The following is a 16705-nucleotide window of genomic DNA, read 5'->3' on the forward strand; positions in this document are numbered from 1 at the left end:
GGGTAGGAACCTCTATATGACATTGAGGCTGGGGGGAGGGGAGGGGAGTGTTTTATTTGACAGCCGTCAAATCGAACTGTTGAAGCTTGGTCATTGACAGTGGTTTTAAGGTTTTGTATTTGTAGATTAAGCCTGTAATAGTAAAAAATGTATTTCATACAGAGAAATGACTAGGAGACATTGTCATAAAATTGTATTATAGCTGGAATTTAATTTCCCATTATCCAGAAAACGTCAATGACAAACCTCAACACTCACAAAGACACAACAGTCAGTTAAGGACACTCCAGAAAGCCACTCCATTGACATACACAATTTGTACACCAAGAAACAGAACACAATCGATGGTGTTTCAGTCCTGAATTTTTCAAATACTCTTAATAAAATGTATAAAGAGTTATATGCAACAATGGCACCACATACATGCAGACAATGTCCACCAAGTTTGTGGTGGATCTCAACAAAATTGAATATGTCAGGAGTTGTTGAATGATGATGTTAAACGTCATGGCACAAGACAGAGCATGTTTCAGTCCCCACTATAAGCTGTTGCCTAGACACCATTGATAATTTTCTGGGGACGTTGTAGCTGTGACGTTGACAAAGCCCCTGCAGGTAGAGTTTCCAAAATGCCAAATCCTTAATGTCTGGGTCATTTGATTCTCCACATGCACCTTGCACACAATTATTGATAGAAAAAGAAGCATCCTGAGTGAGCGTAAGCAGACATAAATGGTGGCCAGGAGTCGACAAGAGTATCAGGAAACACAGGGTACAGGAAAGCCTTGGAATATAGAATATAAATGCCAACAGCCTTAAATGCAGCATAATGCTTTTAAAAGGAAACCAAATGACCAGACTCCCGCTATGATGTGGAATTCAAAGGGCACACAGTGATGTATGACGTTAGTGATGAGGTCTCACAACTAGAGGCTATGGTTAAAGCTGTGGTTGAAAGAAGAAAAACAACGTGATTTGATTATGGTATTTTGTCAAGCAGGGACTATTGAACATGAATTGTGAACTTGAATGATGAAGTAGATGTAAGAGAAAGGCATTGCTGTTTTCTGCACAACCTGAGCAAAAACATAAAAATGTTTACTGCACAGTGTGTTGTTCCTGAGTCTTTCTTTGTAAAATAAATGGTTTAAAAGTATTTAAAATAGGCTATTACAAGCATTCTAGTGAGAGCCCTTATTTATAGAGGTGTGACATAAATCCCCCCCTTGTCAGATTAATCCTGTTGACTCAGAGCAAATGTAACACAACATGCAGTCGCTCATCCTAAATATTTGTATCTTTTGAGTGCATTTGGTGACAGTGTAAAACATTTTGAGACACTGAGTTTAAACTGTGACCACTCATCCGAGCAGTAACTGTTCGGAGGTTCTGGCAGGTCTTCCAAGTGTATAGTATGACCTTGGAACTAATCACACACATTTCCTGGTTCCCCATCACTCTGCAGCTTCCCTCTCCTGTCACAGTGTCACCAGCTCCTGTATACATAGTCTACCACTGAGAGGTGCCACGCCTGCCCACTCACCTCAGCCACTAGTAAGGGCATGTTCACATTTCATTATAAGAGACAGGCCAACGCTCAATCTCCCAGAAATACATCAGTGACAACATGATGTGCACATTGGTTCAGTAATCAACATTTTAAGAATTGTTCAAGATCAAAGCATTACTGTATGCTCCACATTAGCAGGACAAGGGCCAATCCACCAAGCTAATCAATTCATGACAACAGTGCTTTATGGGTTATCCCAGGTGACTTCTCAATTTTCAGTTTAATTCCACTAGAGGCAGATAAACAACTGGTGTATTATACTTAGACTGTGTGATATGTGTAACAAACTCAGTAAAAATAAAAAGTTTGGGGTAAAAAAGGTAAAGAAATTCTCTATTTAACTGGTTAGAGTTTCGTCATCAGTCATTTGCAAGTCAGAACATGTCTACTCAACAAGTCAAACATTTAAACCCTGTTAACTATTATTTTGGTTATTTAGACTGCAATTACACTAAATGATATCAGTTGTTGGCAAAAAATTGGAGTAAGTACTTAGGATACAGATATAAATCCACAGTCAGTGAAGCATGTGAATTATGCTCAGTGGCTGCAGTAGCACAGTTGTAACCCGTTTCAAGCAGCATGCGGACAAACCCTGGATTTTCCCGGGAGGGGGGTAGCTGTGAAAAACAAAATAAGACAAAGTTCAAGTCAGTGTGTACGCAACAACAGATGGGCAGGGACTTTGATGACAGGGGTTCAACATGAGTGCACTAGCAAAACTCCTCTCCCAACTGACGTACACAAGAATGATGTACACAGGCTTTTACCACAGAATAGCTGTTTACCGTGGAACAAAGGGTCCTTCAAAGCTTTTGTGCACTCCTGTCCTGAACCTGTAGACTGGGTCATTAGCTCTGTGAAGGGTTGTTTGAGGTCTTCATTGTTCCTCATTGGCCAGGGACAGTTTGAGTGTTATAAATGTAGTTTGTTACATAGTGCTAGTCATAGTCCATATAAATTCAATACAGCTAAAGGAAACTTTAGAAGGAAAATTGAAACACCAAGTTGAGAGAGGATTAAGTCTCAAGTCTTTTATTTGTCAGGTACACAGAACAAAACAAGGTCAGACTGGGCACTGAAATTCTTAAGACAAGACAATGCAAGCATCTGGCATAACAGAACGTACACGATTAGTTGGTGACATGAGACTGGCTGTGAAGACATATTCAATGTTTAGATGTGTGACAGTTTCTTCATTACACAACGTTGTGGAGGTATTTACTATTCACAAAGGTAAATGAGGTATTTGGTCCCATTTGAACTATCATGCTAATATAGGTAGGCTAGAATGTGTTGATCATGTGTCAACTATACCCCCCACTGCAGAATCATTTTAGCGGATGCAGTTTCTGTCAACATAATCCATTATTAACAACCTCTGGATTCCACATCAGGCAACATCCACATCCCTGCGGAGGGGACAAATTGTAAAGAATTGATTAAGGCCAAAGACTTCAGTTTCCCATTGAAGACCTTTTACATACACACTCTAAAGATAGCTTGTAATGTAGGGAAGACTACACTCATATTCAGAGGTAACAAGAACCTTCCAGTCAAAATACAACATAAGACAATTGTGGAAAATTGGTTACTATAGGGTATTATGTCTGAACAAAGCGACTATGTTTGGTCTTCAGATATCCATGTGTATAAATGCATGCAGAGTATGCATTAGTTGCATTCCCACTAGACAATACCAAAATACTGTAGATATTCAAACCAGTCGGCTACAGAGCTTCTCCAAGAGATAAACCAGTACCACCTGCTGGCCATTAGCGGTACTTCAAACAGTGATCCTACAGATGCTTCACTGTCTGATCGACGGTACTAGAACAAACCAGAAAAGCAGACATTATTAATTGGAAATTACCATCAAGCTGTTCAAGCTATCATTTGATTTGGTTTCAACATCATTTAGGTTTTTATAGTAAATGTAGGTTTGTTTTAGAACTGCAATGCATACTATGGGTTTTATAGTGCAGTGTCCAGATATCCCCATCTAATTTTTAAGATGGGATAGAAAATGTACTTATTTTAAAGGGCACTTGAAAGAAATTAGAAGCTGAAGTGGTACCTTGAACTAGTCTCATTGAAAGTACTTTTGTGGCTTTCAGTTGAACACAGGAAGTGGTGTGACAAAACCCCAGCCTCTATACAGCCTCTCTGCAATCTTTAAACTCATTCTATCTATCAGACAAACATTTCTACGAAAGCTGCCTTAATAACCACACACAAAATTGTCTTTGGTGTGTGCTCTTCATGTTTCTTTACAATAATCTGTATGCTACGACTGGAGCTCACTGCTAACACGTCTTAATTTCACTTACTAAGAACATTATCTATATAAACAAAGAAGTTGGCCTGGAGGGTCTAACACAAAATTCCAAAGCTACATTATTTCCAGCATTTTGGAACGTTGTGTCAGACCTTCCAAGCCAACTTCTTTTGTTTAGTGAACTTTATTGGTTGCACCTGTAGTTAATTGGTTGAGACCACCAAGCATTGTGTGTGTGTATGTGGGTGGGAGGTTCTGCTACCAAGTTTTAGCTGGCCTGTTGGTGTGGCTAAAGTGTTGCCTTACAGGAAGTCAGTCAGCAGTGTTGAGGCAACTTTAAGAGTGATGGAGTTAACAAGGGACATGTTACTTGTCATTTTCTTCTTTGCTGGCTGGAATGTACTGGGTAAGTTTTGCTTCCACTAATCTGAATAAGATGGAACTGGCTATGTTGACTATAGATTTGGTGTCAATTCTATTCAGTTTAAGGGTGTGACCCCTTGGTTTGGTATTGGTCAGTAGGTTATGAAGTCAGTTTTAACTAAATTTTGCAACTGAATCCGATATTATCTTATGGTGGAACAATGCATGATGGTGAACACGTTCTTATTCCATGCAGTACGTATTTAACACATTTTGAGTTAAGTCTTTTTTATTTTTTCTCTAATCAAATACATCTCATCTGCTGTGGGCTATATTTCTGGTACGCACTTGTTGCCTAGCTTAGTTTCAATTTCTGTTAAATTTCTGAGTGACTCATAGGTGGTAAAATTGACACTTCTCAGTGAGTTGAACATATTTGGCTGCTTTTCAAATTCAAGTTAATACAGTATAGCTTTTAGTTCTTGTTTAGAGGCACAAGCCTTACAAAAAAAAGTATATCGATTTTACACAAGCACTGTCGACTAACACTAAACATTTTTGGCACATTCTTTACAACTTATTTTCTTCCTAGAAAGTTTAACATTCGGTCATACAACTCGACTCATTCCCGGCCACCCCAGTAACATCAGCAAGAACGACACATGCCTTAAGAAGGCTGTGCTTGCTGGGACCTATGCATTTAACAACCAGTCCAATGACCTTTTCCTCTTCAAGCCTTCTGCTATAGATGCTGCACAAAGACAGGTATGGGACGATCATTCTAGATAATACCAGATTCACAGCATACAGTTCTGTATTTTGCACTTTGTACTCTACTAACTGGCCCTCCTGTTGTAGATTATAAAAGGGATCCGGTACATTGCCGATGTGGAGGTCACCCGCACTGTGTGCCGCAAAAATGAACATGACGAGGATCTAGTCAACTGTGACTTCCAACCAGATGGCTCATTATATCAGGTACAGTCTCCGTTTTATATTTAACAGGAGTGCATCTTGGCAACCGTGTAAATACCAATGATTTGGAAGATCTGGACAGATGATATTATTGAGCAAACATTGCTGTTTTCCAGACCTTTGACTGCCATTTTGAGGTTTGGGTTGCACCCTGGCTGCACCTGATGAAGACCACCTATTTCCTGTGCCGACCTAAGACAGGAACAACCTGACTGCTCTTTGTCCTCTGCAAAAAGGCCTTTTTTAAATGTAATTACAAACGGGATCTCATCTTCTGTTTCACGTGTTCTTTTGAAATACCATGTATGCGTGTTTAAACAAAATGTCACCATTTAAAAATGTTGTCAGCACTTTCAGTATCGTCACATTGGCTGCCCAAGAAACAGCTTAGGCCTGTGTTGTTTTGAGTCTGTCCGGCTACTGCACAACTACAGACCTCCGACACAACTCCTGTTCACTGCCCTGACATAGCATGCAGATGTCTGCGCTATAGGATCTTTTCAGTTTCCGGGATTATCTTACTCTTCTTCGCACTGAGTGAACTGAACCTTTGAAAAGCCTGGGCTTGTATCTAATCGTCTGTGATACAAGGGCCTTAATAATTCATGGAATCTTATCAAACCAGCGCAGTGGGCAATGTGTGATCTGGAGGAGAGGCAGAGGGACTGGCACTGCAGCAAGTGGGGAGAGGGAGGGAGCCTTCTCCTGCAGCTCCACCAAGAGGCCCTGATTTGGAGCCTGCACGTTCATTCCTGCTCCTCACAGCAGGCTCTTTGAAGCCGTTCTATAGCGTATGTACCCTCTAAGGCACTGTCGATCTGAAGGAAGGCACTGACGCAAAGGAGCAATTCACCTACAGGGAGAGAGATACATCATCTAGTTCGGTATCCATGTCACATAGGCGAATGAGATAGATCTTTATTTCTCAAACTGATGAGATAGATCTTTATTTCTCAAACTGATGATTGTCAGTTCACTTACAAGAAGCTGATCTTCATAACACTTCATTGTTTTTTTTTTGATTGGTTTGTTTCAGAATAGATATTAGTCTAAAACAGAGCTAGTTTTATTCAAAGTAAACTCAGGAAGATCACATTGTCTTTTTAGCAGAGGTTCGGAAGCATTCAACAGTGAGCAAAAATAAGACAGCTGACAATATATACAAAACCAGACCTCAGTTTTCAAATGGAAGCATTCACATATTTCAAACGTTTCATTACATGTAGATCAAGCAATGGGAGAGTCAAAAAGAAATCAAACTATACATTTGTTCAATGAGGCTCTTGAAAATGGTTGGGATGTTTTTTAAAACCTCACCTTTCAACAGATAAAATTAGATCTCAGAAAATCTGATATCAGAATGCTGTGAGTTAAAGGTCAGATAGGTCTGTGCAAAACAACACAACTCAGTGCAAATAAAGATGAATAACTAAAACTGACATGAGCCCACTTTGGCATCTTGTGACACAAACTCAAAACAAGAGCATGAACAATTTGAACAATAATCACAAAAATCTCTGGGTTAAATATTTAGCCCACACAGTAGTTAAACCAGTTCAAAAAGAGTTCCTTTTCAACTGGGAAGAGGGGTTGATAGATCATGGGAATATCTAATGGATATGAGTGGCGAGATATGCATCCTTGCCACCCAATACCTCACGGGTGCATTAATGATTACCAACACCTGTGTGCCACAAGCTGGTGTGAAGCAATACAACGTTGCATATCTAGCATTAAGCCATTCAGACCGATTTGATTACTGGTTGTTGATTAGGTAAAACCTCTCCCCGAGACAGTAGGAGGGTCTAGGTAGGCATAGAGCAGTCTTGGTGGACGTGTGGAATACATACAGCGCGGGCCCCATTTCTCGGACACTATCGGTTGTTCTCGACTCACACCTTGCTGAGGTCCAGCTTGCAGATGTACGGGGAGCGGAAGGAGCCCAGGTAGAGGTGTCCGTCGTGCTCGTGGACCTCACTGATGTAGGCCGCCACCACGCCGTGGGGGTCGTGGAGGCTGCGTATGCACGTGCCCCCGTCCTTCAGCTCCAGCACCAGGCTGTACCGAGGAACAAACTTCATCATCACGTCCTGACTGAAGATCTGAGGAGAGGAAAGGGGAGATTTCAGTCGTGGTTCCCGAGACCTGGAAAGGAATCTGTCAGAAACGACAGTGAAGGAGACCTTTCGTTCTACTTGCTGTTCTGCGAGGCATGTTTCCTTTTGCTATCTCAAATCCCTGCTGGCCAATAATATTCCTTACATACGCACACATGACTGACATCTTACTGTGACTAGAGGATCACAACACAACATTCAAAATCAACCTAATTGGACAAGAAGGGTATACGACGGATCATGTTCAGGTCTACCTTGAAGATGAGCTTCTTAATCCAGGGCCTTTGAGAGAGGAAGTCCAACATGGAGAATCCAGGGTTGGGCCGCACCGCTGACATGGCAACCCAGTAACCTCCTGACGAACTACGTCGGATGTTGTCAGGGAAACCAGGCAGGTTGTCAATAAAGGTGTCCATGCCTCCCTTATTCAAGCCTGACACGTGGACCCTGGGAGGAGGAGTGGAGACCGGGGGTTTAATGTCCTAACTGGCAAGCCAGCAAATGTTATAGCCTACAACTAAACCCATCTGACATGCCGGTTAGTTCCTAAGTATTTGTGAGAACCTGAAATACCAGGGGAGGTTACCTCTGAACCATGCCAGTTCTGGGGGGGAGGAATTACTGCTAGTTGTAAGAAGCTAAAGGCCTATTTCTTTTATAAAGCTCTCTATCTCAATGATCAATAATCCATCAATTTCTATTTAGCCCCGTCAGTGAACAGAAAACAATCCCAAACAGTTTCACAGCCAAACAGGCTTGAAATGAACAAAGAATTGAACACCTCCCACTCAGTTAACAGCTTCCACATTCCACACACACAGATCTGATATCCCTCCCTCTAGTGACATCGCTATTAGAAAACAAGGCAATTTATCTGTCTCATTCAATGGCCTGCTGAAGGGCCTTGTTACCCTGGCAACGCTGCCTTTGCATCATCCATGCAGGCGAGGCAGGGAGGATTGACAGTGCTCCCCCACCGATTTGGAAAAGTGTAATATCACAGGGCTATAGGAAGTCCTACCAAAACTGAAGAGAAAAACTACAACACCTGCAGGCGGCACTTGGAGAGAGATCAAACAGGATGCACAACAACAGCACACGCTCTGACGCAACATCAGACGAACACCAGAATTTGTCAACCCACAGAGAAGAGCCAGAACTCCCCCCCACCCCCCCCCCCCAAAAAAACATTGCTTCATCTGAAATCCCTGTGTTTGAATCTAGTTAGCCTTTGTATGGCGTACACTAGGAGCGGAGCAAAGAAATGTTGTACCAAGATGCTCATCTTAGATATGAAGAGTGCGTTTTGGCCTGACATTTTATATAGAGTTGAGATAACGAGGGGTGATTCTTCAACAGTTCCTATGACAACCTCCCCCTGGACACTTAACTGCTTTTAAATACTGTTCATCACATAGAAATTGAACCTTGGCCCACCAAATTTAAAGAAGCAGCTCGAATGCTTTCAAATTCAAGCATCTGATCTACATACTATATATTTGGACTGGGTCTTTCCTCCATATGTGGATTGACTATGCTGTACCTGCGTATTCTTGCCATGGTTGTCTCAGCCACTAGAACAGACTCCTCATCAGGGAGAAGCTGAAGACCATTGGGGAAACGGAGATTCTCCATCAGCACAGTCACCTCCTTGGTCTCGGTGTCATACTCTAGCACACTGGATAACAAGAAAAAAGTTATCTTTTACAAAATTACATTAGAGCTTTCGTGAAAAGCACCCAGACACATTTTTTGGGAAGGATTGTATTTTTGCATTTGACATGACTTGCATGACCTGGCAAAAACGAAGCACTGGTTCAGCAAATAGTTTACCGTCCATCAGCGGTGGCCTCCATGATGAGGTAGAGGTAGTCCCTGCGCTGCCACTTGCTGCTGGAGTCAGTGAAGTACACCTTCCTCCCGTCCTGGGTGACGTCCAGGTCGTTGACAAACGAGAGCCTCCGACCGCCGACCATGTGACCAGTTGGCACCAAGGTCGTTACCTCACCTTTTCAGATACAGATAAAACAGAAGGACCGGCGTCGGAAAGCAGTACAATTTATCGAGATCTGAGCATGGGAACCACCAGTTTGACAGGAAAATGAATGGACTGAGAATTGAAATATTGAATGATTTTTTACAACCTCAAACATTTTCCCATTATAAAGAAATTTTTTATTTAAACATGTTAATACAGTGATTATGATGTGACCCAGAATAATGGCCGGCACCGCTGACCTGTAACTGGGTTGACCTCAAACAGCCCCAGGTAGGCATCTGCTACAAAGAGAGTCCCATTTGGACCCACTCGTATGCCCAGAGGCCTTCCACAAGTGGGTTCCTCCTCACGGGAACCTAACATCAGACAACAAAAGTATGAATTCACTAGCGCATAAAGGCTAGTACAGTAGTGCAAAGCACCGTTGATACATGCATCTTTGGAAAAAATGCATTATTTGTTGTTATCCAGCCCTTAATTATGACTGATCAGCAGTTATACAGGTTTGTTAATGTTCCGTCCTTATAATTTCATTGACTCGTGCATGACACATTCAACTGTGAGACAAGTTCACCTGATAAGGATTGGCTCATCGCTGACTAAAGGAGGGTAAATGTGTTGACACTTCCTCATGACCTTATATTTGCAATTCCAGTCTTAGGCAACAAGAACTGTGGGGTTATATTTCTCTACAAGAATGCCACTGTCTGTAGCAAGTAGAGATACGGTTGTGAAATGAAAACATTTGAAATTAAATCCAAGCAACACAGAGTGAGAGTTCATTTGATCAGTCCCTCACCACAGGGTGGATGGCCGAGCCTGGCCACAACATGGCTTCGTTTACCATCGAGTTTCAGTATCTTCCCATCAGATGTACCAGTGTACAGAACATCTAGAGACAAACAAACCGACTATCACATTCAAAATTCAACATTCAACATTTTATGGTTAAAGGCTGTTTGATTGGCTATGGCTATTGTTGTTGAAGTATGAAAAAAAATTATTGACTGATTCAAATGAATCCTTAAGAAAATGTACTAAGCAAATTGGGAGTAGGGGTACAAAAATGTTCTATGATCGAAGATTATATTTTTAATCCTTCAAATACAAAACAGCCAGATTTAGCTCTTCTGGTGAATAAAACTGTGGTTTACTTTGAAGCCCGAGTGACTAAGTGGCAGGCGCAACACTGGGGCAGAGTGCTGGTGTACCTAGTCTAGGCATTGGTAGAAGAAATGTGTAAAAAGTCTAACAAAGCATGCCAGCTACTCAGACAGTCCAGCCTCTTCAACTTTAGCTTCGGAGATATGTCACGGCTCTTGCCAAGAACAAAAGTAGGTGACTGTCTGGTCAGACTCCAGCTGGACAAGCCAGCCCCTTCTGAGATCCCCAGCACACTGACCTCCAATGTTAGCGATGGACTCTGGGCCAACGATTTGGTCCTCAAACAGACGTTGTGCCTCTCTCAGTTTAAAGTTAGGCTCGTAACATCCCACCATGAGGGGTGGCTCACTAAGACTAAGGAAAACAGGAATAGAACAGCAAAGTGTTAAAATATGTAAGTGTATTTAAAAGAAGCTGCAGGCCCATCTCCTCTGCTCAGGGAATGACTTGGCAGTAATCCAAGACAATTATCCAAGGATGGGCCATGCAGGGGTAGAGACAATGAGTTTTTTAGATCTTATTTGTGGTTTCAAATATTTCTAATAATTAATGCTGTACTGTTTGTCTTTTGTCCAGTGTGACATTTTCATTTGTGCCAACTTGAGTAATATGCTTGTAGTGTGTTTGTACCCTACAATGTTATCATGTTCTCTGTTTTTGCCTCAATAGGAAAGCTAGCCTAATAGAGACTTCTAATAAACCTTAAACAAAACCTTGACAAGACAATGAAGAGACTAAATCCCTGTCCTGGCCTGCCCTAGCGCAGACACCTGGGGCAGCAGAGAAATATGAAAGGGACGCTTGGCATCAGGACATCAAAATGGATCGTCAGGGATGCAGCACTGAGAAATGAATTTAAATGAGGGAGGAAGATGCATAGTAAACTACTTGGTTCCAGGGCACGGGAAATAATCCGATTAAATCATCTTTGAGACCGAGTTGAGGATCTTGTACGAGTCATGTGTTTTGTTCAAAGAAAATGCATTAATGGAGAGAAAGGGTTATGTGAGGATAGGGGTTGTCAGGTCCCATGGGAGCAAACAGATGCTCTATATCAAATTGATGTTTGGTTAATGCATGGTGATCATATTGGTCCTGAATCAGCACATTTTCATCAAAACTATTTAAAACAATGACATGTAAATGAGACACATTGACAACTTATCAGTTCCATCAATTTCCCCTCGAGGGTCATCATTTTCAGCAGAGACCTCCAGTGGGCCTTTGATGCCAACAGAAGCACAACTTTCATGCATTAGGCAGTAGATGAGTAAGCATGAATTGTAAATATGAATGATTTTAAACCTTGCAGTAAGGCCAGCTCAAACCTGAAAGATGGCTAGCTACCGACAGCAACGTTTTGCTCACCTGAGCAATTCTGGTTGGATAGGGGACTCCAGGAGAAGAATGACTGCCAACAGTGGGAGTAGCAGGAAAGCTCCAAGAATCAGCAATGTCACACGAAAGACTTTTCCACTGTATGTGCTGTGGGAAGACAAACCAGCGATTTGGTCCTTATAAAGAGTAATTCGGCTATGTGCTTCATGAGCTTGTTGAAAAAAACGAAACATGTATGCATTTAGTTAGTTGTATTATGAATAGTTTACATAGTGATTTCACAAGGGCTATGGCACAAAAGCAAACGGCTACGTGTTCTCTAAGGTTGTGCAATAATTTCAAACAAAGTGAATGCAGAAAAAACGCACAATAATATATATACCTTCTTTGCAAGTATGACACGTCACTGCCAAAACAAAACTGACCTAGATACGCGGAATATTACTGGAATGTACCGCGCACACTATACACGCACATTGTCTCTCCTACCTGGTAAGTGGCGTATAGCTACGCTAGAATGGGTGATGTTGTTATGAGCGTTCGAAGTATGATTTGATGGTTACCGTTTACTACAAATTAAATTGTATATAGCTAAAGGCATCTAGAGCATACCTGGTGCCCTTGTAGAGGGGTTCCTGTAGCTCGTCAGTGATAATTTGTGGTCTGTTCAGTCTCCTGAACCGTAGTCCTTCTGGCTCATTCATGTTGAAATGACACCTCCAAGTTAAACTCTGTTGACAAAGGATACAATTCTAAATGCGCAAATCGCTACATAAGCAGGTTGTTCCTTTAGTGGTTTGCAGAGACAGTCCTCTTCTCAGCATCGTCGATATTCTGTACACTCTGCTGTCAATCGCGGACCAATCTTTAGCGTATACTATGTCGTCATATCATTGCGCCTTGACCTGGGGAACCGACCAATGGGACCGACCGTTTCATCTATCCACATTTTTCTCCGTTCTTGTGTTCTTGCGAACTCGTTTAACGTCATATTTCATTGCCCAAGGACGGTTCCAATCCAAAGAAACCAAGACATTCTCTGACACAAGTCAGTAGAGCCCGTCTACTAATAATAACTACTAATAATGTCTCATTAGACATTCTCTGAAGACATCTTTAACGCCAAAAATACCCGGAAGTGTTCTTGATCTGCAACTTTTATCAAGGATGCATCGGATGGTGACTTCAGAGAAAGGCTCTGGTGACTTGGTCAACTTGAACGCATGATTTCCCAGAAGTCATTGCAAGAACACACGCATGTCATATCGTTCTCCGTCCTCGCGTCCTTGCTGCTAGACCGTTCTCACAAGACGCTTAGCAACGTTCTTCTCAAGAACGCAAGTACGTTTTTAGCATTGATTGAACGCATCTGATTTCACACAAGTCATTTCAAGATGTCAGGAGAGGCGGACAAACATAACTGTAAGTTTTTACTATTCTTATTTCAGCTAAATAGTACGCGTAAATCAGCATCTGAATTAAATTATGACGAGAAATGGGCAGTGTAGTCGCTGAAAATGTGTTTATTTTATTGATGAAAGGGCTCATTTGTAAATGTATTCGATAACCTAGCTAACATCTCAGTGCAGCATGGGCCACAGAAAACGTAACATTTCAGGTAGGTACGTTTTTTAGCTTTGTTATCTAGTTTTTGTAGTTGATTCTCCCTTTTCAAATGTCATATCGATCATATATTGAATACAGATATATCTTCACGTGAATATTTTATTCAGGGACTGCTGAGGAGATTACAGCCCTCATTGAGTGGAGGGGGGCGAATGAGTCTGTTTTCACTGGGAAGAGAAACTCATCAAAATCTGGATGGGAGTGAGTAGAGATTCTAAAGATTATAATTTAGCAAATAAAACATGTTCACTTAAATACAACAAAGTAATCCAAGCCATTGTAGTTGAGGTATGATTTACTTTGCGGTAGCAGATGGGAAACAGGCACCTGCTGCAAATAGCATTTTAGTTTCTTTCACTAGTTTTTGCTCAGTAGTTTTGACAAATAACCAAAATAGTTAATTATAGATAAAAATGCTTAATATTTATCAGTTTCCCTGAATTGCTCATAGAGAGGGAAGAGAATATGAATTGAACTGTTGATGTGACTTCCACTTTGTTTTTCCCAGAGCCTTCGTGAATCAGGCAGAGTTTAAAATTACAGACAAACAAGCTAAGAAAAAATGGAACAACTTGAAAGAAAAATACAAGGTAATTTAAAACAATTGTGAAGTCAGATGTGATGTTTCTTAGTGTTGTACAGCTTCCAACACCAGTTGTTGTTTTAGCACCTCCAAATATCAGGAAATTTGTGACAAGCTTAGTGCTTTCATTAGTTAATAATAATAAATAAAATCCTCATGATTTCATATTTAAAATTATATACACAAATGTCTAAGGTCCTAGCAACTCTGCAACTTAATTGTTGGATTTTTGCCTAAAGGAGCTGAGGGACCCACCACCAGGGAAAGGGGTGGAGGCAGTCACTGCTGCCACCTGGCAGTGGTATGCCCCAATGGATGCAGCACTCCAGGAACAGCATTCTATTAATCCACCTCTGGTAGCTGCTGCAAACATGACATCCACTGCAGGTGGTGTTAGAGCCTCCTCTGCCCCTGCCAGGAAGAGAGCTAAGCCAGCGCCAAGGAAGAGGGCAGGTGATCTCCTGGACTTCTTGAAAATGCAGGCGGAGAAAGAAGAGGAGAGAGAGAGCCAGGCTCTTCAAAGGGAAGAGGAGAGGGAGAGGGCAGCAGCCGCCAGAAGCGAAAAATTCCTCTCACTTTTTGAAAAATTGGTTGACAAACTTTAATAATAAAATATAAAAAAATCTGATTACTTGACAAGACAGTTAATAACCTCCTACATTCAGCACTGACAGAACATATTGTGTAGTGCTGAGAAGGGAATGCCACAGCAATGCCAAGGGTCTCAAAATTGAATTGGCATCAAAAATAACTTCATACAATACAGTGTAAATAAGACAATACACTAATTTACAAACATTTAATGTAAAGAAACAATATTACATAGGCTATATATTAAAGCAAACCAAATCTTAGAAAATATTACACATTCAAAGTTTACCTCTCACCCTACTTGGCACAGTCTTGTGTTTTTATCCCCTAAATGTAATCATGCTCCTGCAGAGATACATTGAGTTCTGTAGGAGCAGAAAGATGTGCAGCCAGTCTAGCGCGGAGGTTGTTGCCAGACACCTCCTGCTCATCTGCACAGTCCTCCAGATTGTCACCCTCTTCCTCATGCTGAGGATGGTCCACCTCCAAGATGTCGTTCACAGAGAGACAAACGTTGTGGAGAACGCAGCAGGCAGCAACCACCTTGGGGACAAACAGAGGACGCACTTCCAGACCCCTTAGAAAGATGGATCTCCAGCGAGTTTTCAGTATGCCAAAAGTGCGCTCAATTACGCAGCTTGCTTTGGCATGGTGGCTGTTGAACCGGGCCTCAACACTTCCTGGTGGAATACATAATGGTGTAGAAATGTTATATGGTTACATTATTTAGTAGTGTTGTTTTTTTACTGTGTTATTTATGTGTTTATGCATGTGTTGGCAACTTTAGATTTAGGTCCAGTAAATATCCCTACCAGCTATAGGCTGTCGAAACGGGGTGATGACAGCCACAGGATTCTGCAGGCATGGATATCCACCATCTCCAAGGAGGAAATAACCAGCCGGGGGATAAAGGGACTCCTTGAACATTGGGGAGCTCCGCAGGACAAGGGCATCGTGGACAGAACCTGTGTTGCCAATGTGCACGTCAATGAACTTTCCACGGCTGTCACAAATGCCCTGCAGGATAACTATGGGAAAGAGCTTGCGGTTCAAGTGACTCTTTTTTAGTGGCCTAGCAGGTGGACGGATTTTGATGCGGCACCCATCAATGGCTCCTGCAGCGAAGCAGAAGGCTTCATGGCCGGCCAGGTGAACAAAACCTGCCCCCACCCCCTCCATCTCATCGGCCTTGGGGAAATGGATGATGCGGTGGAGGATTGTCATCATTTCCTCTACCACGTGGTGTACAGCTCTGCACACTGTAGCCACTGGCATAGAAAAGGCATTGGATGTCACACGGTATGAAGCACCACATGCAAGCCAGTAAACAAACATGAAGACTTCCATCTCGTGGCTCCAACCATGCCTTTTTTTTCTCGGCAGGACCTGGACCAGCAGCTGGATGGTCGCCCTGGCGAGCTTGAAGGCTGGTTTGGTGTCTTCATCTGAGAACACTATCTTGAGGATGGGCACTTGGTCATTTACTTGAGCATAGTTCTGTGGAGTTCCATCCTATTTAAAATTAAAATGAGATAAAAGTTTACAATTTTTTTGCGACAACTTTACCTAATACAAAATAAAGTGGCCATTTTATTTAACTGTCGGGCAACATAACAATGGGTCGTTGTGAACCATTGGGTCATTGTGACCCGAAGGCAGCACTTGGTTGAGTAAATGGTTTTGTTACTATTCGACCACTTACATTGAGAAAGATAAGTGATAGCATTTGACGAAGCCTCGCCATCCTCATCCGTCTCATTCTGGCCCTCCTCCTCTGGATCAGTTGCCTCAGCTCAGCTGCCTCCTCCTCAGCTTTCAAGTAAAGTGACCCTATAGCCACTGTTACCAGTGCCCTTCTGTTTGTTTCCATAATTGTCTGATTTGATTCATACGTTTTATATGTATATATATATGTATTGCGCAATAGCCAAGAAAACCTTCATATAAATTCGTTCTCCATCCTCGTGGTCTTGAAGAACGTTTTCGCAAGACGCTTGGCAAGAACGTTCTTCTAAAGAACATTAGCTTTCTTCTGACTGATTAACAGCCGGACCAGACCGAGCCACAACAGTCCCAGTCGATTACTGATGACGTAAAGGTT

The 16705-nt window shown here is 42.0% G+C and overlaps 3 protein-coding genes across 3 annotated transcripts; 1 reads left to right on the forward strand and 2 right to left on the reverse strand.

The window, feature by feature from the left end:
• The first annotated feature begins 2598 nt into the window (after positions 1-2598).
• Positions 2599-5456, forward strand: LOC124474170 (cystatin-F). Its single transcript, XM_047030100.1, has 4 exons — positions 2599-4254; positions 4804-4976; positions 5070-5189; positions 5303-5456. Exons 1-4 carry the CDS (start codon positions 4194-4196, stop codon positions 5396-5398), a joined length of 450 nt encoding a protein of 149 aa, XP_046886056.1. The 5' UTR covers positions 2599-4193; the 3' UTR covers positions 5399-5456.
• A 774-nt stretch (positions 5457-6230) lies between these two features.
• Positions 6231-12861, reverse strand: LOC124474168 (adipocyte plasma membrane associated protein). The gene is made up of 9 exons (XM_047030098.1): positions 12417-12861; positions 11835-11951; positions 10705-10820; positions 10102-10194; positions 9542-9658; positions 9137-9311; positions 8847-8981; positions 7558-7750; positions 6231-7288 (listed from the first exon to the last, which is right to left on the reverse strand). The coding sequence occupies exons 1-9, from the start codon at positions 12506-12508 to the stop codon at positions 7079-7081; spliced, it is 1248 nt and encodes a 415-aa protein (XP_046886054.1). The 5' UTR covers positions 12509-12861; the 3' UTR covers positions 6231-7078.
• A 1786-nt stretch (positions 12862-14647) lies between these two features.
• LOC124474169 (putative nuclease HARBI1) lies at positions 14648-16701 on the reverse strand. The gene is made up of 3 exons (XM_047030099.1): positions 16307-16701; positions 15417-16116; positions 14648-15284 (listed from the first exon to the last, which is right to left on the reverse strand). Exons 1-3 carry the CDS (start codon positions 16472-16474, stop codon positions 14932-14934), a joined length of 1221 nt encoding a protein of 406 aa, XP_046886055.1. The 5' UTR covers positions 16475-16701; the 3' UTR covers positions 14648-14931.
• Between the last annotated feature and the right edge of the window lie 4 nt (positions 16702-16705).

Source organism: Hypomesus transpacificus, chromosome 11 (assembly GCF_021917145.1).
Source record: "Hypomesus transpacificus isolate Combined female chromosome 11, fHypTra1, whole genome shotgun sequence".
Lineage (NCBI taxonomy): Eukaryota > Metazoa > Chordata > Actinopteri > Osmeriformes > Osmeridae > Hypomesus > Hypomesus transpacificus.

Coding starts and splice junctions, on each gene's coding strand:
- LOC124474170 (XM_047030100.1), top strand. CDS start 4,194: ATGGAGTTAACAAGGGACATGTTACTTGTCATTTTCTTCTTTGCTGGC. Junction 4,255..4,803: donor TGCTGGCTGGAATGTACTGG/GTAAGTTTTGCT, acceptor TTTTCTTCCTAG/AAAGTTTAACATTCGGTCAT. Junction 4,977..5,069: donor TAGATGCTGCACAAAGACAG/GTATGGGACGAT, acceptor CTCCTGTTGTAG/ATTATAAAAGGGATCCGGTA.
- LOC124474168 (XM_047030098.1), bottom strand. CDS start 12,508: ATGAATGAGCCAGAAGGACTACGGTTCAGGAGACTGAACAGACCACAA. Junction 10,195..10,704: donor GTCCATCGCTAACATTGGAG/GTCAGTGTGCTG, acceptor GTTTGTCTCTAG/ATGTTCTGTACACTGGTACA. Junction 9,659..10,101: donor GCTCGGCCATCCACCCTGTG/GTGAGGGACTGA, acceptor GTCTGATGTTAG/GTTCCCGTGAGGAGGAACCC.
- LOC124474169 (XM_047030099.1), bottom strand. CDS start 16,474: ATGGAAACAAACAGAAGGGCACTGGTAACAGTGGCTATAGGGTCACTT. Junction 16,117..16,306: donor TATCACTTATCTTTCTCAAT/GTAAGTGGTCGA, acceptor AATTTTAAATAG/GATGGAACTCCACAGAACTA. Junction 15,285..15,416: donor GTTTCGACAGCCTATAGCTG/GTAGGGATATTT, acceptor GTATTCCACCAG/GAAGTGTTGAGGCCCGGTTC.